At 43.8% G+C, this 24,620-nt stretch overlaps 1 protein-coding gene across 1 annotated transcript in view; it reads left to right on the top strand.

Annotated features, from left to right (window-relative positions):
* The window catches only part of MAP3K20 (mitogen-activated protein kinase kinase kinase 20), a 115,941-nt gene extending 96,174 nt beyond the window's left edge, over positions 1-19,767 (top strand). The window contains exons 18-22 of the mRNA XM_044418202.1: positions 1,107-1,199; positions 11,465-11,581; positions 15,364-15,438; positions 16,477-16,627; positions 18,114-19,767. Of these exons, the coding sequence (XP_044274137.1) occupies positions 1,107-1,199; positions 11,465-11,581; positions 15,364-15,438; positions 16,477-16,627; positions 18,114-18,796 (1,119 nt within the window). The 3' untranslated portion in view covers positions 18,797-19,767. The remainder of the gene's footprint in view (positions 1-1,106; positions 1,200-11,464; positions 11,582-15,363; positions 15,439-16,476; positions 16,628-18,113) is intronic.
* Positions 19,768-24,620: the final 4,853 nt, after the last annotated feature.

Genomic DNA, 24,620 nt, shown 5'->3' with positions numbered 1-24,620 from the left:
TGTTGGGAAGAAGTGAGCAAGCCGAGGCCTTTCACTAGTGGAGAAAGCCCAATGGAAACATCAGTTTGCTTATTTTTGTATTTGGGAGTAGTTTTTGTTAGCCCAACAAGATCAAAACAGTGTTCAATCGCAGTGACTAGGTTTGTACAACATGACAAGCCACCCCTGAACATTATCAATGATCGTTGTTGTGTCGTCAAAACCTACTTGTGGTGATTTACCATAGTGACTTGCTTGAGAGCCATGATAAGAAATGATAGTCTGTTCCGGGATTTCTCCGTACCACAATGGCTCGTTGTGTCGTCTGGACCCAGGCAACACAACCCATCGCGGGGAAATCCCCAGAACAAGGGAGCTGCTTGGGGTGGGGCGAGGGGGAGGTCCATCGCATGGGCTTTCCTTCCTTCCATCTGTGCAACGCTGGATTTCACCCTTAGGGCTTTTCTGCAAGAGGATGTTGGTCAGCCGCTATTCTGCTGCATTTACTTTCGGTTTCCTTGTGGATTTAAGCAAAGGATGAGGAGTATTCCCTCTCCTGCTTTTCTGCAACTTAACCTGGAAGTGGCATGGTGGTGAGGCAGAAACATGCACATAAGCAAGAGGGAATCATGCTTCCTTTCACTTTCACAAGAAATGGCACATTTTTCTGCTCTAAGAAAAGGTCTGGTTAGACCCAGAAGTGAAATGGGAGGGTCTAAAGAACCTGTGAACAACTGGTATGCAATTGCCTCAAAATGCCTCTTTTGCTTACTGGCTATCCAAAGCTACATAACCTGGACACAGATTGGCAGCAGCAGCAGCAGGGACAGTGCTCTGGCCTTACACCAGCGTATTAACAGTCCCTTCGAACCCTCTGTGGAAGCTTCCTGGCACAGTCTTGTTGCACATTGTGACCTCTGTCTAAAAACTGCCTTACAGTTTATGGTTAGAGGGAAACCATTTCCAGAATTTGGACAAGGCAAGATTCCTTTTTTGCATTGACAACTTAAATAGAGTCAGAATGGTTTAATCAGATTCAAAATGGTAAATTGTTTAACCCCATCTGTCAAATAATAGTTTTGCTCTGAACTTAAACGAAAATGACTCCTCTTTTCTTTCTGGGGTAGGATTCTGCCAGTGAAAATGAGGCAAGTGAAGAAAAAGTAGTAAACCTTGAACTTGTTTTTGGCTATCATTTCAAGCCTGGAACTGGACCTCAGGTAAGGGAATCATTAGGATATTATACTGTTCGTTTCATTTGCAAGAAAAGTCTGCCACGTAGATCCATTTAGATCCATATCTAACAGCTAAATATGTACAGTATTTTAAAAATTTGTTTGTTTATTGTTTTTGCATTGGTACAGGGGTTCTTGGAGACTCTGGTGTTGGGGTAGAGGGACTTTAAATTTCTGAATTGGGAGCCCTACCTGCACCTGCTCTGAAATAAATTCTTAAGGCATCATTGTGAGATACAGATATAAATTGATGCCTGCTCTAGCCCTTTCTTCAGAATGTAGAATTGCCCCACTGAATGCTCTTTCATAACAAAAACTCCAAGGTTATGGAAAATGCAGAAAAAAACCAGTTTTCTGGGATGCACTAATTCTGTGAAACGGTATTTTAAATCTTTACTAATAGCAGAATATTCTAAGCTGGAATCTAACTGGGAAATATTAGGACCACTTATTCCATTGCCACCACCTCCTTTCCTTAGGACTGTCATCCTAGTGTAATTTAGCTGTAGTTTGCTGTCACATCCAAACTAGGAGACAGTCTTAAATCAACTTCAAACTGACATCAAACCATGGTTCTGCATTCCAGAAATAACACCTAACTTTGATTGACTTAAACCAGGATGCAAGTCCAAAAGAAGGGAGAAGGCAAGAGGAGGAGGTGGGGAGGAAGAATACGCTCCTGTCATTTGTGCCCAGCTGCCAGACCATGGTTTAGCAAGCCAAGAATTGCATGCTTGAACCATGCCATAGTTTGCTAGTGAAATTGTTAAGAGGTTAGAGATGGTTGTGGAAAAAAAATATAAAATGACCGTTCCGTAATTTTGAGGGGGAAAAGTAAAACTAACTTGAGAAACAACAGAACAACAAAAGTAACAACAGAAATTCTGGTATGCTACTGTGATTTGCAAGAGTGAAAGGATTGCAGCTGCCTGAAGAAGACTGTGTTTGTTATGCATCAGTGCAAGTAATGTCTGTCATAACTTATATTTCTCGCACTGGAGGTGCCCAAAGCATTTTGATGAGTTTGCAGATTTAGTGGAGTTTGTACAATTAAATTGCAGACAATATGTACACTTTGCCTTTTGAAGCAAAGTATCATCCCCTGGAAAATATACCCTCATGAGAGCAAAGGAAGTTAGTGTTATCATAATTAACTGATGGGAGGCAGATTTATTTCACAGGTTGACTCTTATTGCCAAAGGGAGCATCAGTTTAATATTGGAGGGAAATGCAGCCACTTTCTTTTGTTCAAATCGACACATTTCTTTCAATGGTTTGTCTCCAGTCCTTTTAGATCACTTCCATCTGAGCACTACCCGATCTGTCATCTCATCCTCCAATTTTTATTATTGCTGCTGTTGTTAACATATCAGTTTGGAACAGTAATCATAGAATCATACACTTAAGTCACCCATCCAGATTCTAACCAGGCCTGAGCCTGCTTAGCTTCCAAGATCAGGCAAGATCGGGCACTGTAGGCTGCGCAGAAGCTGGCTCCTCATGCAAATGGTGAGGGCATCTGGCATTTTCACACATGATGGTTCTGCTGCCTTTGATCCTCCCACATGCTATTTATAGCCTCACGTGATCATTGTTAAGGTGAAATCAAAACTGAGAGAAAATTATTTGCCATCTGACGGCCCATTCTGGCTAATGTAGATCTCACAGTCGCGTTTCCAGCCAGTGTTCAGCCCCCAGTGGGCTGTCCGTGCTGCTGTGCTTGAGTGGGAGCACAGCTTTAGCACCCCAATCCTTTCCTCCAGACTGAGACATGGGCCTGGGTGGTGTGCGTTCATGTTTCCTATTGCTGTGCATCTGCTCGTGTTTATGCACTGATTTTACATATATGTTGAACCTCCGTGTCCTGTACATGGTAGGCCTAGTTGAATATAGATGTAGCAAAGCTCAGAATTTTTATTTTACAAAGCAAAAAATTAAGCATCTGAGCTTGAAAAAGTCAGCTCTGCCTATGAATAATTTCTGAGACATAAATCCTGGCAGTTTGGAAGTAAGATCCAGTATATTCAGTGAGGACTTCCTTTGAGAAAGGGAACTTGGGGTTGTCGTTTTAGCCACACTCCTAAGCATACAGGTTTTTACAATATCCATGCAATGTCAATATGACAGAGCATAACCCATTCTTTAGCATTTCCAAAATACTATACATGCAATTATAATTTAGCTAAATCCCTTATTAGTCAACATGTCCATTTAAATGTGCACACAAAAAATTATGAGTGACGAGCTGCCTCTGTTAAATCTATCCAACACTGCATGGCCAGGCCACACCCTGATGGAGGAAGTAATAATCCAGACCAGGAGCCATCTCAGACAATTTGCAGGTGTACTGACTGCAGATGGCCATTTTTACAAAGTAATGCCTCTGGCCTCAGCATAGAAAATATTTGACAATTCTCATTTTAAAGACCTCTAAAGAACGAGGGGAAATGCATACCTTATTCTTAAATAGGTATAAATAGAGCCGGACAAGAATTTGTTGCCTGTATGAAAAAGGTTGTCATGTTTATCCATTAAAAGAAAGATGCTTGTGCACTTAGGTTCAGGACAAGGAATGTTGGGTTGGATCCAGACTTATCCCTGTGCATCCAGTGGAGAGAAGCAGGACCTGGTGGAGGACGTAGGTCGGCTGCTGAACACGACCACTTCCTCTTTCCTGGGACACCCTTGTCTGCGGGAAGTTTATGAAGTCATTATGACATCTTCCCCCTTGAAGCCTTAAATCGCAAAAAAGTGTTGTGTGTATGTTTGTGGGGAAGTTATCTGTTATGGGTGTTTTAAATATAGAGTATCTATTTTTAGTTAGAGGGTTGTGATAGATGATTCTTCTAGCTTTGTCGTTCTAGAAGGCCAAAGGGAAATAATGATGAGTTCCATGAAATCATGCCTTGTAAAAACAAATCAGACAAAAGAACACATTTAGTTTGTCAGGCCATCCTACTTGATCACTCTGTGAAGTTTAACGCATGTATTTTGCTGAAGGAAACAAAAGTCTGGAGGCTTGAAAAGATATTTCTGTAAGGCTTAAAACAGAATAACGAATGCACCAGAAATGGAATCTGTACCTTCAAATAGGAGAAAGTGCTTGTGATTAGGCACCCTGCCTTTAAACAGACCGCTCTGAATCTTCGCCTACCGCAACATCCTAATCTTCCTCCGTTGCTGGCTCAGCATGCTATTTTGTGATGTTCAAGGGTGCCAGCCCCCGTATAAGCAATTAAATGGCGTTGCAGAGAAACTGAGGCTCAGCCTACGAGACTTTAAAAACATCTTTCTTGCAGTCACTTAGGCAATGGGAAACCCTGAAACCCGCTGCAGCGCCTCTTGAAATATAATTTTCCGACTCCAAATTCCGTCTACTGCAGCCAACTGAAGCCTGCTGTTTTAAAATTGCTGGAGGCAAACAACAGTTTCCAGTACCTAAGCAATTCATCATTATGCATAAATTTTGCCACATGACAAAGAGAAGAGCATGCAAAGCATGATTTCTTCGTATTTAACCAAAATCTGCCTGTTTTAATCTTACCAGGGACCGATTCTTCCTCTCTCAGTCACAACTGTAACCAATTTGGGATGCTTGCCTGAACCAAGCTCAGGCCCTGGCAATCTCAAAGCCCTGCCAGAGGCCAGTGCTTCGCTCCATTTGTTTATCACTTGTAACGAATTTCCCAAAACCATTTTTTCAGGCAAAATCCAGAAAAATAATACTAAGAGCAGCCGCGGCGGCGGCCCACTCCTGCCTAGCACCCTTTTCTATACCGGCGCTTACTTGGCAGCAGTCTTCCTTGACCCAAGACAAGGGCCATTGTTAAGGCTATAACACATTTACATATTTTGCAATAAAACATCAGTTATTTGCATTACTGTGTCAAGTTTTATTTGATTCTTTCACCTAAAAATGACTCATTTTCCTTTCTTGTATTTTTTTAAAAACCAAACTACTCTAAGCTTGTTTGAGAATAATCAAAAATTGCCCATTTAGCTAGAAGTCATTTTCTTTTCAAAAGGCAAATGTTATTTAATCTTTCAGCTGTTCATTGTGCCATCATAAATACTTTCTTTTCAGCACAGTTGTGGGGACTGAAATGAGCCCACTAATTGCCTCCCATTTCGACTGACATGTGGTGGTTTAGTGGAAAGGGAACACAGCAGGGAGAAGGAAATAGGAGGCTGAGAAAATGAGAGCTAATTATTTTCACTGCCTCATGTCAGGCTCTGTGTCAGCCTTGTTTTTACAAACTGGAAGGTTTAGCACTAAATAAAACAAACTGGCGTCATGTTTTTATATACTGGCAGTGTCATGGAAGCAGCTGCACATCTCAAAGACAATATAATGCCTGCGTTCGCATGGACACCATCTGACAGCCACTGTGAGCCACTGCTAATGAGGATATCACAGTGGTGCCAAGTGAAAGGTGCTGAATTATGTATGATTCTTCCGCAGTACAGCAATAGTCCTGTGCATCATTACGAGACATTGTTTTGCTGAAAGAGATTAAAACATGCTTAGTTCCAGACCCTGCAACCTAAACACGCTACAAGAGGTTATTAATGGAATTTTGAGGGAGAGTTTCTTGCAGATTTCTTTTTAGGCTGAAAAAAAGGAACCAAACCCTCTCCTTCTCTCCCTTTCTCCCTCTCCCCCCCCACCCCATGGGACAAAGCAGTGGTGGGTCATGACACTATATATAAAGAAGAGAAGCAAATTAACCATACTTGTGTTATCTCCCTTTAAGGCTGGCATAATAAAATGTAGTGTTGCAGAGTTAGCCTTAATGATAAATAACCCAGGTGCGAACTCTATAGATGTTCTAACTCTTCCTGCCTTTAAAACAGCAGGTTTCAGCAGCTGAGAGAGATAATAGCGGCAAATGTAAAGGAGCTATTGGCGGCCTAAATTATCAACATGCTATACTTTTAATACCAGCATGATCGTGCTTTTTCATGTTTGTTTTATCTCACATTACAGCTTGTGTTTCTCAATATCCAGTTGCTTGATGGCACTTCTGTTCCCCCGTCTAATGTATTTTCCCTTCTCTTTTTGCTCTTCTGGTCTACTGTAATGTAAACTAAACATAATTCTAAAAATCCTCAAATTATTTCTAAATAGAGGCCTCTTTCAAAAAATCGCTTACCCCAAAGTTAAACATCTTCTGTTCTGTACTTGGCCAAATTCTATTGCTGCTTGTTCGTTTCCACTGCAAGGTTCAACATCTGGATAATGGAAAGGAGGGACACCTGTGTTAAAAAAGCAAGTATGATCTCTCAGCAGTATTTACAACAAAGCTGGGCAGCTTATAGTCAATAATTCTGGGCAATAATCTCCATGGCTCCCTCACCAACATAACTAATGGCAAGGAATGAGCTAAATTGCAGGCCAGAGCGTGTGGCTTAAAATTCCCTAATCTAGGACAACAGGTGGAATAATCTGTACTGCTTGGGCTATGCTCTCGGGTGAAGCACAGCGAAGCAGGAGCTGTGCAAACCCTGAGCGGTGCAGAACGGGAGAGTGGGAGCAAGACTGCCTGCAGCTCCTCCTGCTGGCTTTAAAGGGCCGATAGGGCAGCCCTGGACCTGCTGAGCACGTTCTTGCTGTGCCAGGCCTATTTTTCACCGCCTAGAGCTGTTCCACCATAAGTCAGTCTAGTACAGCATTGTGCAGTCAGTGTAGTAAGGAACGGAAGTGTAAGGAACCTCCATAGCTTTTGCATCACTTGATAGATGCAGCTTTAACTGCAGATGCTCAGCGAGAGAAGTGGCCATGTGAGGGAGTTCTGTTTGTCTTTTTAGCTTGAATTGTGCCAAATTCTGGGGTAGTGTTACAACAGGTAGGATATAAAAGAGGCTCCGCCAAGTCAGAACAAACTCCTGTCTGAGTCTGTTGGCTAGATGCCCGTGTTAAGCCCTCAAGTAGCATGTTCGGGCAAGAGCACTTCTTACGCAAGTCCCCCAGCGAAGGCGCACTGCCTCGGTGCTGGCCATACTCTGCTCTGCAGCCATCAGGACCAGCAGCATGGATAGCCTTCTCCACAAATTGCTCCATTTCCCTTCTAAAGCCTTCGACATGGGTGGCCACTGCTGCATCCTGTGATAGTGAACACCATAGTCCAGCTATATGTAATTTGTGACAAACTTCCTTTTACCTCTCCTGAACCTCCAACTATTCTGCTTCATGGGATGAACTTTCTGCAGGCAAGCCACCATTCTTCACCGTTTTTCTAACACAAAGAATGCCAAAGATTGTACTTCAGCAACTGGATTGTTTGGGTTGCCTTCTGCACCTTCTGCAACTCTAGAACAGCCTTTTTAGGTAATGTGTGACTCTTCAAACAAACAAACAAAAAATCTGTTTATCCTGCCTATCCAATTTATCCAGTAGCAAAGTTCCCCATGGTATCTTGGTTGAGCAAGCCCATTTCAACAGGAAATCACTGTTCCTTTTGTTTTTTATTAGTTGGACTTGATCACATTTATGACACTTTTCTGGAACTTGGGCTCTGTATTAGTATACCAATGAATACTCATAATTTGTTCCGCTTTGTCCTATAACTGGCCAATTCTGATCTTAATTTCAGAAATCTATGATAAGAAAAGCAGGAAGTATCACCATCTACCTCAATGTCCTATGGCTACAGTCTGAGGCAGACTAAAATGGGAGCAAGTCCCCTTGAAATTAGAAGGCCTTACTTTTGAGTAAATGTGTTTAGGACTGCACTGCAGGAACTCCCATATATTTGTACCAGATATTTATTTATTTATTTATTTACTTACTTACTTACTTACTTACTTACTTACATAGATTTATAGGCTGACTATAATTGCCAAAGCCTTCCTACTTACAATGTAAAACATACCAACAGAGTAAAAACACATTAAAAACCAATTAAAACATAGTGGATTAAACATCTATAAAAACAATTTAAAAGGGCCACAGGATACAGGCTAAACATTCAAAAATCCTAAAAAGATATAACTTTGTAACTGGGTCTTAACTGCTGCCTAACAGAGGATTTCTCATTTTATTTTGTCCCATTTTTTCTTGTTGTATATACAAGGCATCTATTAATAATTTCTTCCCTGTTTTCCAACTGAGTTCAGTATACACAGTTCATCTAAGGACTGTTGGAAGAGCTTTTAAAGGATTATGCCATTTATTCCACCGTAAAGTTAAGGCAGACCAGCCTTTTCTAACAGGGTTCTTCCAGGTGTTTTGCACCACAGCTTAGTCTCCCTGAACATTGGCCATAACGACTGGGGCTCCTGGAAGATGAACAGATCTGGGGGACACCAGGTTGATGGAGGTTGTATTATACTGTGGATGCTGCGTCCATCACTTTCCCACTTAGGAGGAAAAGGCTGTTTAAGCCGCAGTTGCACTATTTTGGCTGTTCTGTGAAATTCCATGTTTTTCCCCTGCATAATGTGGGCCAGTCTTCCCAACTGGCTGCCCTCCAGACGTGTTGGACCCGCCCCCCCCATACTAGCACGGCCAATGGGCACGGGTAGGGCTGGCGATGCTCAGCCACTAGCATCAAACAGCCACCGCTTCTGCCTTCAATTCCATCTGATTGGTTGTGAAAAATGGAGTGGGCAGAGCAAATTTATTCATACTTGCATATAAAATATCAGGGCTGACAAGATAAAAAAGAACATGCAGCAGACTTAAAATGGGAGGTTTAAAAAAAAACAAAGCAAAAGTAGCACATTATGATTTACATTAAAATAACTGCTAAAACATTTATATAAAACAATAAAACACTAAAATTAATTAAAACCAGGGCAACACTCTAATTATAAACAAATGGATTATATTTCAACCGTATATTCAACCATCTACGTGGAACTGCTCTGCCTTATGCTGGCCATGCCGCCTCATTTCAGATCCCCTAAATATCTATTCATGGATTGGCTCTATAAGAGGTAGTGGAGCAGTGCTGACTGGGTCTGAGGGCTCTTCTGTGGAGGGCAGGCCTTGCAGCCAGCCCCAGGGGAGGCATGTAGTGGCCGGGATCTTTTATTTGGCTGCTGTGCAGCAGTGCCTAGTGAATTACTCCGACTGTAGTGATACGTGCAAACCTGCCTTGTTTCTGTGCCAGAAGGCGGCTGGTCCATACCGTAACAAGTGTTGTTGAAACTGAATGGTTATTCACTACTGGTTTTTTTCATCGTTTTAAAGATTTAAAATCCTTTCTTTTTCTTTCAGCTGCATGTGCTTAGAAAAGGTAGCACATAAACGTCTTAAATAAAATTGGAGAGGTTTTGATGAAAAACAGGACCTTTGTTGTTGGATCACATAGAACAGACCTGTTTTTTTATTGCCATTCTTAAACATGTTGAAGTTGTCAAGTTTTATTCCAAATATCTAGATTTTCTTTGGAGGTGTGCAAATAAAAACTATTTTGGGTGTAATGGAGCATTGGAGAGAAGCATAGGCATTTGGCTCCATGCTAGAGGCTGACTGGGCTTGCTTCCACACTGCTAAGGCATTCATTTTCTGTAATGATCTGGAAGTGGAATTAAAACAAAAGCTGAACATTCCTCACTTTACAAGCAAATTATTTCCTAATGCTCCAAATCTTCACTTGTAAGATCCACTCAGCAAAGCTCCACTGCAATGTTAATTAAAAGTTTCCTTGTAATTAACTTCTGTTTATTTCTTCTGCTTGATCTTGGCTGTAGAATGAATAACCTCTTAAGGCACAATCTAATGCATGTTCAGACAGAAAAAAGCCCTACAGCTTCCAACATAACTGACTGGAGCATAACTGGGAGTTGTAGGCCCCTTTTTAATATAAACATACATAGGATTGCATCCTTAATCACCCCAATGTTAGTTTCTCTTCCTGTGGGAGGAGGGTGTGTGAAATGCAAGGGGCTATTCATGATTAATTCCTGGGGCCACAATCAACAGGAAGCAGTAAAACGGACAGGACCTGTAAACCAACGTAGGTGGACAGTAGATTTGGATCTGGGTGGATTGCGCTTGATCAAAATGGTTCCCTGACTTGTTTAAAAATAGTAGCAGCAAAATGACTCTTCCTCCTCTCCCTAAATTATACAGCTGACATGAAAAAGGCTTGCTATAAAGAGGGATGCATTGCAAGCTCCATTCCGTTCTCTTTTCAGAGCAAATCGGTAGCCTCAGAAATCTACGTGAATGTCTTTTGTGCCAAAGGGTGGGTGGGGTATCGCGCTGTAATGATAAAGAAAAGATCCTGCAAACCTTGACTTCTGCCCACTTCAGCTATAAATAGGAACTTTATCACTGAAGGTATCGGTATGCTGAAAAGCCTCAATGGTTCTTGTTAGTCTGCACTGGACAGCCTGGTGCAGAAAATGCAGCTTAAAAATGTGTAAAAATCGCTAGAACTCAAGTCTTAAAAAGACGGATCAGCACAGTGAAGACTCAGTTGCAAAGATATCATGGGCATTGCCTCGGTTTTCTGTTAAAAAAGAAAGAGCCAAGAATAGGTGAGTGTGGAAGCAGCTTGGCTGAATTTGACTCAGGCGTGCCCTTGCAGGGCCACTGAGAGAATAAAATGGGGTAATTGCCCTCCCCATATGCTGGAAGGAAAGATGGAATAAAATATCCAGGAATTTGCGTATTTTCATATATATAAGAAAAAGTAGATTTTCTTGCAGTTGTTTTTATCTTTATATATGCATTATTGTTTTAATGGATTTATATACCACCCTGTAACTTGATCATGAGGAGTGGCATGTAGATATTTTAAATAAACACATAAAAAGAATGTAGCCACATGAGAGCAGGGGAGGCTTTGAAATCTCATGTTTCAATGCCACTCCAGATATATTAGCTTGCTGTTGATCTGCCAATTTGCCTGTTTTGGCTTATAAAATAAAATGCTCTACATTTGTTTCAGAAATAGCCATCACCTGGCAGAAAAGGTACATAGTTCAAGTATCTTCTCTGATCCTTTCCAGAAAACACATCCCAAATGTAAATAGTAATATAATTCTGGTGCGTGACCTTTGTTTGAGATAGGCCCATAGTGCTTCAGTTTTGCGCTCCTCGGGTTTGCTTACTCCTTGAAGACCATTTCTTGCTTCGCAGATAGTTGAAAACCTTCCAAATTACAACCCAGCTGCTGCGTTTGGGTTTTGTAGCTGTGAGCCTTTGAATCTGTATGTACATGTGGAGGAGGAGCAGGCGTGGAAAGGAATTGTTTCCATTTCTAGTGCTAACATCTTGAATTCCTTTTCAATCCTAGGACTGTAAATGGAAAATGTATATGGAGATGGATGGGGAAGAGATTGCGATAACCTACATAAAAGATGTGACTTTTAACACACACCTACCTGATGCAGAGATTTTAAAGATGGCAAAGGTAAGCTTCTGTTTATGGGCTTGCAGCTATCACAACTGCCCAGATCTCAAACAAAAGTATTAAAATACTGCAGCAGGAGACTTTTGTCCCTCTAGAAACTCATTCTGCAGGCAGCTTTAAGACCGACCCCCCCCCTTTTGCAGGCTTCCATCATAATAGATTTTTTGTTAAACATTCCCTTTTCAATTATGCTAATAATGAGGCAATGGGAAGACTTAGACACTATAATTAAAGTGTGTGATTTCTTGGTTCCATAACAAACTCAGTGGCTCATCAGTCAATGCACAGACCAGTTCCAAACATAAGAGTGTTCATCAAGGTGTGCAAGAAAAATAAACGACTGACCATCGACAGCAATTGGTAATAAAATTGGAAACAAGGCAGGGATATTTAGTGTGGCCCACGATTGCCTCAGTTCCTGAGGTCTGGCCAGCATCCATTTTACAGAAGCCTCAAATGCTTTGCCTCGCTGCAGAGTAGCGTAGCTGCTTCAGGATGGGTGACTTCTAGTGCTGACCATCCCTGTTCCTGCACTGAAAGCTGCAGAGGGTTCTCAGGTTTGGAGCACCAGTGAGCCATAAAGAGCCATTATCTTTACAAAAGATCTGATGGAAACTGGAATCTTGCACCAGGAGTCTAGCAGAGTTCTGACTGAATTTTCCAAACCCGTTTTCCAAAAGGGAGCAGGAAGGATAGGTTTTTGTTCAGTTGCAAAGTCGTGTCCAACTCCTTGCGACCTCATGGACAGCATTCCTCCAGGCTCTCCTGTCCTCCACCATCCCCCAGAGTATGCCCAACCCCACACCCATCCAGTGACCCCATCCAGGCACCTCAACCTCTGCCATCCCCTTCTCCTTTTGCCTTCAATTGTTTGCCGTACAGGGGCACCCAAGATTGTTTTGCCGTGCAAGGGGCACCAAGGTCATAGCAGGGAGCTCTGACAAAAGGTGATCCACTGGAGAAGGAAATGGCAACCCATTCCAGTATCTTTGCCATGAAAACCCCATGAATAGAATCAGAAAGATAAAAGGAAGGATAGGTATCCATATTCTCTTGTAATTCCCTCCCTCCTTCCTTCCTTCCTTCCTTCCTTCCTTCCTTCCTTCCTTCCTTCCTTCCTTCCTTCCAGTACTTCAGCATTTGAAAGTACAACACTTATGCAGGTCAGTGAAGGACAGGGCAGTTAACCATTGGATCTGGAACCTTCCGTACGACCTGCAATTTGAGCTGACTGGCCTTTGCTACAGCCTGAAGGACCTTCGGGATACCTGCTCTGGCCTGCAGATGCAAACTGGCCTCAGTTCCACTTCCACCTACAACTTTAATGCTGCAGAGTTGTCACCCTAACCGAGAAAATGGACTGTATTGACATTGGCAGGACACTTTTAAAATACATGCTTAAAATCCTCCCCTCTGTGACAAAAAACCCCCACCACATATTTTCCATATCAAATAAGCCCTTAGTTAAAAGAATCATGAACTCCTGTGTTTACTGCTCCATTTAGTTTCTATGTGGACAAAAAGCTGCTCAGTGACAGTGATGCTAAAACCCTGGATTTCTCCATTGTTTTCAATGGGCAGGTCTCACTTCCACCTCAGGGAGCAGAAAAGAGCACTATCAAATGGAGTCATGGCATTCTGCTGCCTGACCTTTGGATTCTCTTTCTACTCTTTTCCTATCTCCAACGGTTTCCTTCTCTAGCACATGACATTATCCACGATGTCCCTTATTTCTAATCAGCTTGCCACAAATTGCCTTTCACTCTTGTGAATTATATGAATTGGCCCACATGACCAGGGAAATGATGATCTTTTCCTCTTCGGCTGACAGCTGCGTACTAAAGGATAGCATCCGGTAAAATTAACAGAATTTCTTTATGATTCAGGTGTGTGTTTGCCTGTCAGGGAGTATATTCCTTCTGCTTGCTTTTGGATTCCAAAGATGTGCTTAGCATTAATGAGGGCTTTATTTTTTGAAATTGACCAGGCTTCAGAACCTAGCTTTGGAAGGGGGTACATTTTTACTCCCACTTGAGCTTTCCCAGTCTGGAGGCCTCCAAAGGTGGCAGACTGCAGCTATCAGAATTCCCAGGGGGCATTGCCAGGCCCAAGATATGGACACTGCAGTAACACCCAAGTGGAGCACCAGAAAAGCTGGTCCAAACCCTTAGTACTGTCCAAGTGTGGGTCTGGTCCCTTATATCATTGCAAGGCAAAGGAATCTGCTTTTAACCATATTTTGAAATACCTTCTTTACTTTTATGGCTCAGTGAAATGTACATGTAATTTCAGAAACCCATTGTTCTAATTTACTGCACCTCCACATTAAACCTTCAGAGCTTTCAAACACTCTGTTCTCTACATTACTGATGACATTTCAAGCACTTTGTTAAAAAAAAAAGACATTGAGGCGTCCCCTGATTTTTTTTTTTTTAAAGTTAAGGTAGTGATAAGCAATACCTACATTCTGAATGTTTTAAGGGAACTGGCTGTAGATACCAGTGAAGAAGGTAGTTAGACATCCCTTGTTAGTTCGGTGTCTACCAAAGGAAGACTAAAGACTCAATCCATGCAAAGTTAGGCAGGAAAAAATGCCTACAGTTCCCACCATCCCCAGCCAGGGCTTTATCTGTCTAAACTTGCCCCAATATGCACATTGCATGCTGGCCATCCTTCTGAAGCTAGGGCGGAGTGGTGGAAAATGTGCACAACTATTGCCCAGTGGTGCCTGGTCAGCATCACATTCTAGGGCTAGAGACGGGTGGAGGCCAGTGACAAGCGGTGCCTATTTTGTGTGCCGGCTGCTGCAGCGATGCAACACACAAGGCCTGCTTCGTCTTGCCTTGCCCTGGCATGATGCTCGCTTGCGCCCCACGTTGTCTCAGAGACCAGTCTGCAACTAGACGAGCCCCCAGGTCCGTCCCATGCCAGTTACCGCCAGAAGATGGCTTGTCGCACGGCCCAAGCTAGAGCACAGAGCAGCCCTCACAGGCTGTTCCCGCAGTCCTGGAGGGGGTTTATTTGTATGTGGGATTCGAGCCAATAGGCCGGCAGGCCTGAGAGCCTGGGCCGGCCCAGAGCAGCAGGCAGAGAGGGCTGCTCCCGCCACAGGGCTTTTCTGCATCCTCATGCGCACGCGCCTGGCAAAAGACCCCTCCAGGGGCCAGAGGCAGGGCCTGGCCTGGGGGCTGCAGGAGCAGGGCGAGAACCGAGGAAGCCGGCAGCTTGTGCAGACCAGGATCCAAGCCCGGGGTCAGAGCTCGTGTCTTTTGCGTTCTGCAGTTGCAGCCCAGCAGATGTGTTTGGCTGGCTGGTGTACCTTATTGGCAGCAGTAATACACTACAAGGTTGTATGCTGGTTGCATAAAAAACAGTAGAGGCGTGGCCAATGTATGGTAGTGAAAAGTCAGCAGAATAAGGGAAACTTTAGCTGAAGGAGTGGCCCAGTAACACCTGGTGTATAGTGTTCATGAATAAAATTACACTGTTCAAAGAAGTGCATCCAGGAAGTAAGAAAACAGCTAAGTTGTTACACCGCTGGCAACTGTATAGCGCATTGTGCAATCAAATTAATGCACTCACAGATTTTATCAGGATTGGAATAATGGAAGATGTGCAAATCAAACCAGACATTATGGACTAGCTTTTGTGCTTTGTCTTTTATTGTTTTCATTTGTTTGGGGGTTTTGTTTTATAGGGTGGACATTGAGATGTTCTTGGGTGATCAGTAAAATAGACTAAAAAACATTAAAACCAGTAAAAGCTTGATTTCTTTCTTGCAGCCACCATTTGTGATGGAGAAATGGATTGTGGGAATAGAAAAAGATCAAACTGTGGAATGTATAGTGACTTACGAGGTATGTGTCTTGCGGGAAAAAAAGCAGTTTGCTCCTTCTGTCCATATAGCATCATAACGAGGAATGGCCAGATACTGTAATTAATTTTAAACTAACAACTGCTCATACAAATCTGAATACTGTCTTCAGGAACCATGCGCAGGTTCCTAGCTGCGAAAGCTTGCTCCCTTAGGTTTAAAAAAAGTTACTTTTTTCTTTGAGTAAAGGTCGGTGTAGGTGGTGTTTGTTGAAGAGACCCTCTTTCTTACCTTTTTGGCAAAACGCTAATTAGCAGAGCAGAGGAACAACAGGAGAAGGGAAAGGGGTGAGAAAGAAAACATGAAATAAGACCTAGAAGCAATTTAGCTATGTATAATAGGATGGAAATTAGCCTTTGTATGAGTAGGTTTTTGGATACTTACAAAAAAGTGTTTCATAAAGACCAATGGGATATTTCACACTGAGGCCAATAATTGAAATTTCAGCTCTGTCCTGTGGCATGGATTCAAGCAGTGAGCGAGCAATATAGGAAAATTCTGGCCCTCGTGTGCCTCAGAAGTGAAGAACAGTCGCTTTCTGCTAACAGGAAAAATAACCGTAGGTCCCTTTCAGACTGTAGCTCCTCACAGGAATCAGAGCCTGACAGCAGGATGAAAGGGCTTGTGACTGTAGGCAAGCAGCCGCGAGGGATCCCAGCAACAGGTCGTCCTTGGTGCGTACTTTTGCTAGCAGAAGGCGTTATTTACTGAAGCACCACACGATTGCCCAATTACTAAATGGCTCTGTTCAAAGCTGGCCATTAAAATACTGCCTTTGTGCAGTGTACTTTTTGGCGGGTGGGGCAAGGAGGAGAGAAAGTGTCGCTTGCCATGGGTGCACCACTCACACATCCTTTGAGGTCAGATGGTGGAGGGAGGGCATCAAAGCAACCCCGCATACCAGTTGATGGCAGCCTTGATGTCGCCACGATCAGTTCAGCCCCTGGATACCTGTTGTCTGAGCATTGTGGAGTTCCCCGCGTCCCTTCGAAGTGACAGCTGACTTGGGTCTTTTTCACAGAGCGATGTCAGATCCCCCAAATCCACCAAACATATCCAGCCGATTCAGTGGAGTAAAGTGAAACTTCAGGATGTGGTGATGTCCGTACAGCTCCATATACAGACTCTGCTCCTGAACTCGGAAAGCAACCAGTTGAGCAGCTCCAATTCCAGTAAGTCAAAAAGGACAAAGTTTTGCAAAAGAACATTGGAAATCTGTACAGACTCCGATATATCTTCAGTAATTCAGCAAAGGCTGAAAGTGCTCCACAGAGGGAACAGGTCGCTTGTACACTTAATGGGTAGAAACTGTTCTGCCTTCATTAATTCAGAATTCTCTCTGCTCATACTTCTTAACTTGTCCATCCTACAGAATAAGCAGCACCATTTTTGTGCCTCAAAGACCTTGCCAAGGTCTGATCTAAGCAATGGCAGTAGAAAATTGCAATGCTCTACATAAATATGTGGTGTGTTGTTCTGGTTTGACTTTGGGCTACAGGTTTGAGTGACCTCAAGAATTCAGTAAGCTAGGTCCAAGGATTGCTTTTCTTGAAAAGACAGGCAAATTACTCCAAAACGCTAGCATCTCAAAGGGTTCAGCAAGCCAAGCTCTGGCAATGCTCAGCATGAACCTGCCAGGTAAGAGCTGCCAACCTCTAAGAGGGTCAGCAAAGCCCCTCAAGGGTGTTTGGTGTCTGAACAACCCCCTAAGGGAAATTGCTAGCCTTTAATAGCCTACTAGAGGGAAAGGGGCAGGGACTAGGCAGCCTGCATCCACCTGTTTACCTTATCACCAAGCCCAACTGTATACTTTAGGTAGCTTCCTTCATTGGACTCTACGAAGGATGAAGGTTCCCATCCTCGTTAGCCAGCCGCAAGTCATAACACCTGAGGTTTTCCATGAATGTCAGTGGTACAAGGCACGAGCTCGTTAAGCTAATCGTAACACCAAGCAGAAGCTCATTAATTGGGCTGATAAGATGGGATTCCTGGCCAAACACAGCTACATGTTTAATCCTTTGGCCATCTTTCCCAGGGTCTTTGGAAAACAACCCCTGCTAAGGTAAGCAAGAGGTAACTCTGCAGCAGCATTGGCACTCATGCCAAGCAAGGCCTAATACTTTCTGAGGCTAGAGACCCAGGCCCTGATTTTTACAGCTCAGGCCCAACACATGTGTGAGAGTGTATGCAGATACTAATCTGTCCAGGATCTGCCCAGTGAAAGGGGTGAATAAAGTCTTGCATCATTATCATGAATTAATAACTGCAATTTGAATTGTCCAGCCTCCCCAGTCTGGTGCTTTCCGGATGTGTTGGTTGATCACGCTTCTAATCCTTAGCTAGAGCACACCAGATCCAGTCTAGACTCCCTGCTAAAGGAGACAGTTCAAAGAAAGGCCCAAGGGTGATTCCATGCAATGGCTATTGGTGGAATAAAAATGTGATCAATAAATGCACCTATATAGCTGCACTCTCCTTGGGTTGACACACATGCACACACATCACTGTGGTTGCTCAGGCAAACTGGGAGTTGTGGCAGCTGCGTTTGAGTGGGAGGAACATCCCAGAGCCCGGGTCTCTTGCGTTGCCTTCCGGACACAAGAGACCTCGACCACAGCCTGGAATTCCACACTGATGCTGCCCTTTGTTTTGCTTCAGGTGTCGACTGTCAGTGGATTAACGCTGTGAAATTGCGGCACGTGTCCAGCAGCCCTTCCCTGCAACGTCCCCGGCCCCGCAGTCCCAACTTGCTGCCGTACCTCCAGCACCAGGACACCTACGCTGCTGCTGTGAGACGCAACAAGGTCCCCATAAGCTACCAGATCACCCCCCTCAACCAGTCGAGGAGCTCCTCTCCGACAATGTACCTCTCATCTTTGCATTTGAATTCCAAGGGAAGCAGCACCTCCAGTGCTGCTTCTGACAGCCCCTCCGAAGGAGACCAGTCCAAAGCGAGGAGCCGGAGCAGTTCTCACGGCAGCATTCCTCACCGCTGGCCCGCCCCTGGAAGGCGGTTTCCCAGGAGCCAGGGAGGGGCTCAGGCAGCAGCGAGGAACACTGAGAAATTCCACAGGACTTCCCAGCCAGCATTCGGCCAGAACCAGCACCTGTCCAGGTCACATGATAGAAAGCAAGGCCATTTCCCGCAGCAGCCCAGGTTGATACCGGGGATGCCTGTGAAAACTGAAAGTACACCCAAAAGAGAAGGAGAAGAAAGCAGGGCTGGAGAAGGCGGGTGGATAAGAGTCGATCATTCCAAGAAATCTCATCGGCAAAGTGTTGACAAACGAACTAAAGAGAAGTCGAGAGGAAGCGGAGCATTCCAGAGATCATCCCATTGATGCCTTGCCTTTTGAGAAATAGGCTTTTTTTTTTATTGAACAGAACATTGAGTCTCAGTGGGGAAATCTTAAGATATTTGACATTAATATCTGGCCTATGATGGGAATCTTGTTGAAACATAAAGGCACTACCCCTGATGGATTCTGTACTGCATTTCCACACCGAGTGCAGCACGGGCCTTCCGGCACTGGAGCCTCCGTTTCTGGTGAATTTCAGCATGCCACAGGTTCTCGTTCCTTGTTTTGTCTGGCTCTGTTTCTGTGGCCATAGCTCCGTGGCAGAGCCCCTGCTTGGCATGTAGAAGTTCCCGGATTCAATCCTTGGCATCTCCAGGTGCGGCTGGGAAAGAATCCTGGAGAGCCACTGCCAGTCAGGGCTGGCAATACTGGACTCAGTCCTAGGCCTAGATACTCAATACTGTGGACCTGCTCCTAGATCCATAAGCGTTAAAAAAGAAATCACTGCGCATTATGGTTTCAGATCCAGGACTGACACACTCCCACGCAAAGCTGAAACCTGCGTGTGGCATCTGGAAAACGGGACCGGAAAGGTTATCCTTTCTTACTATGCAGCTCTTGTATCCCATCCATCTAAGTGATGTGGAACATAAAGCTCTCTTTCAGAACATAGCCATAGATATTTTAATCAGAATTATTCTTAAGATCAGTATCATAGTTCTACAGAGATTGAAGAAAATAATAGTAAGAAAATAATCCTTGATGGCTTTTATTTTTTTATGACTATTTATTAACGTATGACACACTTTCTGTTCACTGTATTATTATGTTGCTATGTGCCATCAATTTGTCTCTGACTTACGGTGACCCTGTGAATGAAACCTCTCCAAATGTCCTCTCTATGACTTCCCTGTTTGGCTGTTCTAAGCACAATACAGTACAACTCATTGTATTTGTATTGCACTCAATTGTTTATGTTTTTTAGATAATAAAGAAAAACTATTGTACTCAGAGTATGTGCTGAAATTCCACTGAAATTCTTCTGGGCTAGGATTCTTTTAAAATGGGAATTTTGATCAAATTTACTAGGGTTAGTCCCTTTGCATGAAATAGTCCTTTCAGCTGAAACAAACATGCTCACGATGATGTTAGTCTGTTGCTCCAGTTAGATGGCTCCCATTCTTTTCAGAACCCTGCAAAACCCTTTTACCTGATTGTCCCTTACAAACAGGAAAGGTAACAGCTTAAGCGTCGGTTTTCTTTTAAAAATCTTTTGTTTGGCAAACTAGGCACAATTAACTTCGATGCTGCAAATTGGCCTTCTCTTCTTAGAATAGAAAACAAAACCATAGATGACCATCTTCTGTGTCAAGGTTTCCTCTGTGTTGAAGGCCTGTCCAGACTTAAAAAAGAAGGACCAAGGGAAGGGAGATCAGAGGATCTTGAAGTTGTCCATCAGCCATGAGCAGCTGAACATTAGATTAAGCAGACACACAAATTATCTAGTCATAGCTTTGCCCACTGTAGCAAGATGCAGTTCTATATGAACTATAGTCATTATTTCTCAGCATACACCTATAAAATGAATTACTACGTTTTGTTTTGGTGTAACCCAGGCACTATCCAGTGGGGCTGTTGCCCACCAGTTCCACTGCACAAGCAAGACCCATCACGGCAAAGATTTAATGCTTCCTATAGAAAGCCCTGACATGGGCAGTGATGTTGTTTCTGGATTGGGATGGGTCAGTGGAGCCCTGCTGGCCAGCCCTGTTCCAAAAGTCTTTCCATTCATTTCTGATTGGTCCAGAAAGCACCAAATCTCCATAGCAGCACCAGTGGGCCCAGCTTGAGGGGGAAAAATCAGAATCAATGGCCGCAAAATGTTCCTTTGGATAACACCCCCTCCACATCCTCTTTTGTCCTTTTTTTTGTGTGATACGTAAGGAGCCATTTCTCCTTTGGTGCACTTCTTCCTGGGAAGCAGGGGTGGCTCCTAGCAATAACAAGGAATGCGAGTTTCCCTGCTATCCCATTCAGTCCCCGACTTGTAGTCCCAGGTGCCAGTTCAGATGGAATGAGAAGCCACCACTACTGAAGTTCCCCATGGGTGCTTTGTTGAAGCAGTGCCACCATTTTGAATATCCTGGGCATGCTGGAGCATGAGATAGCTTCTCGGTACATGTGAGTGAGGCATGGGTGGATAGTTGGGGAAGTCAATGAACTACCAGCAACCCCCAAACAGCCTGTGTTTTTTGGATATCTTGTTAGCCCCTCCAACAATCCACCTTGCCAGGTTTGTATGTAACAAGAAGCTACATGTGCCTAAAATGTTCAGGTATGGTGCTTTTCCTGCAGCAAGAAATTCCATGAGGAAATTAACCCATGTTGCATGCAATTCAGGTTCATTTATTAAGGTTCCCCCCCACCCCACCCCATATGGCTATAATCCTTATTCCCCTAATTATAGCCTTCTCAGCCCTTTTTGCTTCCCCAGAAAAGCTAGGTTTTTTCTGCAATTATTTCATCCATTACGCTACAGCATTTTTATCCTCAACTAAAATGGCTCCCATGGAGCCCTACAGATCCATAAAACAGTGTTGGTACACCCAGCACTTCAAGCCACTTTGGACTAATCTCCTTTCAGTAACCTTTCCCCGGCATCACTCGCCTCCTGGCCTTGCCTTCTCTCTTGAGCTAAGGTGACTCTTGGCTCTTGTCCAGCCAGCTTCACCTTCTTCCGCAGGTGTCTCATGCCTTCACCTTCCTTCTTGTCCCTCTCCACTGCCTTTCTCACCTCTCCCCCTTCCTTTTGTATCTGCCTGCCTTTGCGTCCTTCTACCACATTCCTCCTCTCCAAAAGCCACACTGCTATGCATACCGGCCTCCAGCCCTTCCCCTGCCTGCCTCCTATCACTTTTGCCCATTTTGCCCAAGTCCAGGCCGTTACCAGGCTAGATTGTCAACTCTGAATCTGCAGCTGGCCTTTTTTAAGTGCCATGGACAGGCAGCTTCCAAATATGGCTTAGCATAATTGGATTATGGGGAAAAGAAAAGGGATAATTATGAATGTTTTGAGTATGGCTGAGTCTGACCAATATTTTTTTGAAGAAGCAGCCATCCTGCAAATGGATCATCTTGCTGTTGCTGATTATCCAGATACCTGAATGGATTCCTTTGCCATTTTGTATGCAATTAAATTCTGTGCCTGATTTTGATCTACACTACACCGTGTGTCCATATCGGCTTTGTTAATGCAGTAATTAACACTGAAAGGCGAAGCCGACAGTCTTGATCACTCATTAAAATGGAACAATCATACAACACTGATTGGCTAGAAATCATACTCCTTCACTGGTATCAAAAAACTGAGCAAAAGAAAAGACAATATCTGTGGACGAGGGAAACAGGGATGGATAGCACAATAGAAAACTGCTATATTCATAATTAGACAATAATTTTGAAATGGGATAGAATGGACTTACATGAACTATCTCCAGTTTCAGAAGGATTTCAGAAAGTGCTGCTTGCCATGCTTTCAAGGATTAGAAATTGTATTTATTTTTATGTACTGTACTTTTAAGCTGCCCAAAAGCCAAAGTTATTTGGGAATGTGCATTAAAACATACAATTAAAACATCTAAACAAAAAATAAGAGACCAGAATAAAAATAAGATTAAAACCACCCGCAAAGAATAAAGCCACCTCAGCATATAAAACCAAATTAAATCTACCAACATAATTACTAACAGCGCTAACACACTAAAACTTGTTCTCAAAATGCCTGGGAGGATTTTTTAAAGTCTTCCCCTGGCACCGTAAAGACCACAATAGAGCCATCAGACGAACCACTCTGCAGGGTATCCACAGATGGTGCCAACACAGAAAAGGTCCTCTCACTCCATTTATTATATTATATTATTATCATTATGTATTAAATTTGTTTGAGAGCTTCCTATTAGCAGCATGCTGTCTGGGCAGCCATTACAATAAAATACAAATAAAATAGCATGCCATCTTTCCTTTTGCAAGAAACCTTGGGTGGCTGACCTGGTCCTCCTGCTCTCCATTTTATGCTCAAAACAACCAGGCAGAGAATTGGTGAACGGCCCACAGTCACCCAGTGAGCTGCATGGCCGAGCGAGGCCTGGAACCCGGTTCTTCTCAGTTCTCGCCCATCATCCTAAGCAGTACACTACGCTGCTTCCTGTAGCCACCTGGTGGTGCTCCTTACAGGAAGCCTCACACAGAGATCCGATTGTCTGTGGCGGTATATATGGGAAGAAGCACTCCTTCAGGGAAACCTGGCCATATACTGTTCAGGAGTATGAGTAAAACCAGCAGTTTGAACTGGGCCTTGCAATGGACTGGCAGCCAGTGCAGATTAAGAAGTATTGGCACAAAATGATTACATTGGACAGTCTCTGTAAGACTACTTTGGACAAACAGGCCTATTTTGGACTAGCAGCCATTTCCACACCATTTTCAAAGGCATCCTCATTGTAATAACCCACATGGGATATTAAAAAAAACTACACACAATCATTTCCCTCTTTTTATACAAGTGTTTTAAGGTGCTGGGGCTCACTCCTCCTCTGATCCCCAGGCATACCAGTGCTCCCTGATGTGGAAAGGCCGCTTCAGACTGGTGTTCACCTGACTGAACAGTCTTCTGAATGGATCAGCAGATGTGAGCTTTCAGGTAAATAGCACCATTGGAGCTTAATTCACATGAAAAACAGCACGAGTGGAAAGGGCTAACTTGATCCACATCCAGAGCTAGTCCTACTCCTCCACATGCCCTCTGCTTGTCAGAGTTTAGAGAGACAGAAATCCCAAACCTCTGTGGTCTCACCTCATTTGTCCCTGAATGCCTGGCCTTTGCATCACATGCAAGAAGCAATTTTACTAGCGGGGCTGGTCCCTTGGGGCAGAGCCTCTGGCTTTGTAACTGCCAGTGGAGTTTGGCATGAAAACGAGTCAGGCTTGCTTCATCTGGCATGTGGAGTGCCAGTTCAGGCCTCGACCGGACTTTCAGACAGCAGCGAGAGAGAGTCACGTACCACCCCAAGGTGCCCCTTCTCCATCAAGTCCTTGAGATGTGCTCCTGTCAGGTGAGGAAGGAATGCCACTAGCACAAGCCTGTGGTCCCCCAGTTCCTCTTGGCCTCGCTTCTCACCTGGTCCTTGATGGCAGCCTGCCCCGGAAGAACGATGAACAATGCAATGCTGTGGGGACAATGTGCTGACATGTCATTGTCTTCCAGGTTTAATTGGACTGGATGGGAGGGCGCTTTTGTAACCCCTGTGAAATACTGGTACAGCTCAAAGGGGCGGGACTAAGAAAGAGCCAGACTGTAAGAAATACAAATCAAAAAGAGCAGGAAAGCTGAAGAGGCAGGAGGGGCTGTTGCCACTAAGGCCCTTGCTGGCTTGCTCTGGGTATAATTCCGACATGTTTGTGCTGGAGGGGTGAAGCCACATAATAAATTCATGTATATACAATAGAATTGGCATTTTATCGTAAGGTTTGGAAGATTCTGTGCATGGAGATGATTCTTCTGTGTTGTGGATACTCAGACCAGTGGAAGAGGACATTTGGAATATTTTGTTTGAGTTTGGACTCAAAAGGACACTTGAACCCCTCAGCTCTGCAGCCATATAGTGTATTGGTGCTGTTGCCAGGGTCTTGGGTGCACGGGTTGCAGTATTTCGTATTATAGTTGTTTGTGCTGTTTTGTTGGTCGGAAGAGGCTCATTTTATATGTAAGGCTGTGTTGCAATGTTCATTGGTAAGCAAATAGCCCTATAGAACTTACTGGTGTTGCATTCTGTAGATGTTTTTTAATTAGCAACGTGGCACATGCAGA

This window comes from Varanus komodoensis, unplaced genomic scaffold (genome assembly GCF_004798865.1).
Source record: "Varanus komodoensis strain SLA01 unplaced genomic scaffold, ASM479886v1 scaffold9, whole genome shotgun sequence".
Lineage (NCBI taxonomy): Eukaryota > Metazoa > Chordata > Lepidosauria > Squamata > Varanidae > Varanus > Varanus komodoensis.
The sequence above is the reverse complement of the archived record's forward strand: the minus strand, read 5'-3'. Positions and strand labels throughout refer to the sequence as shown.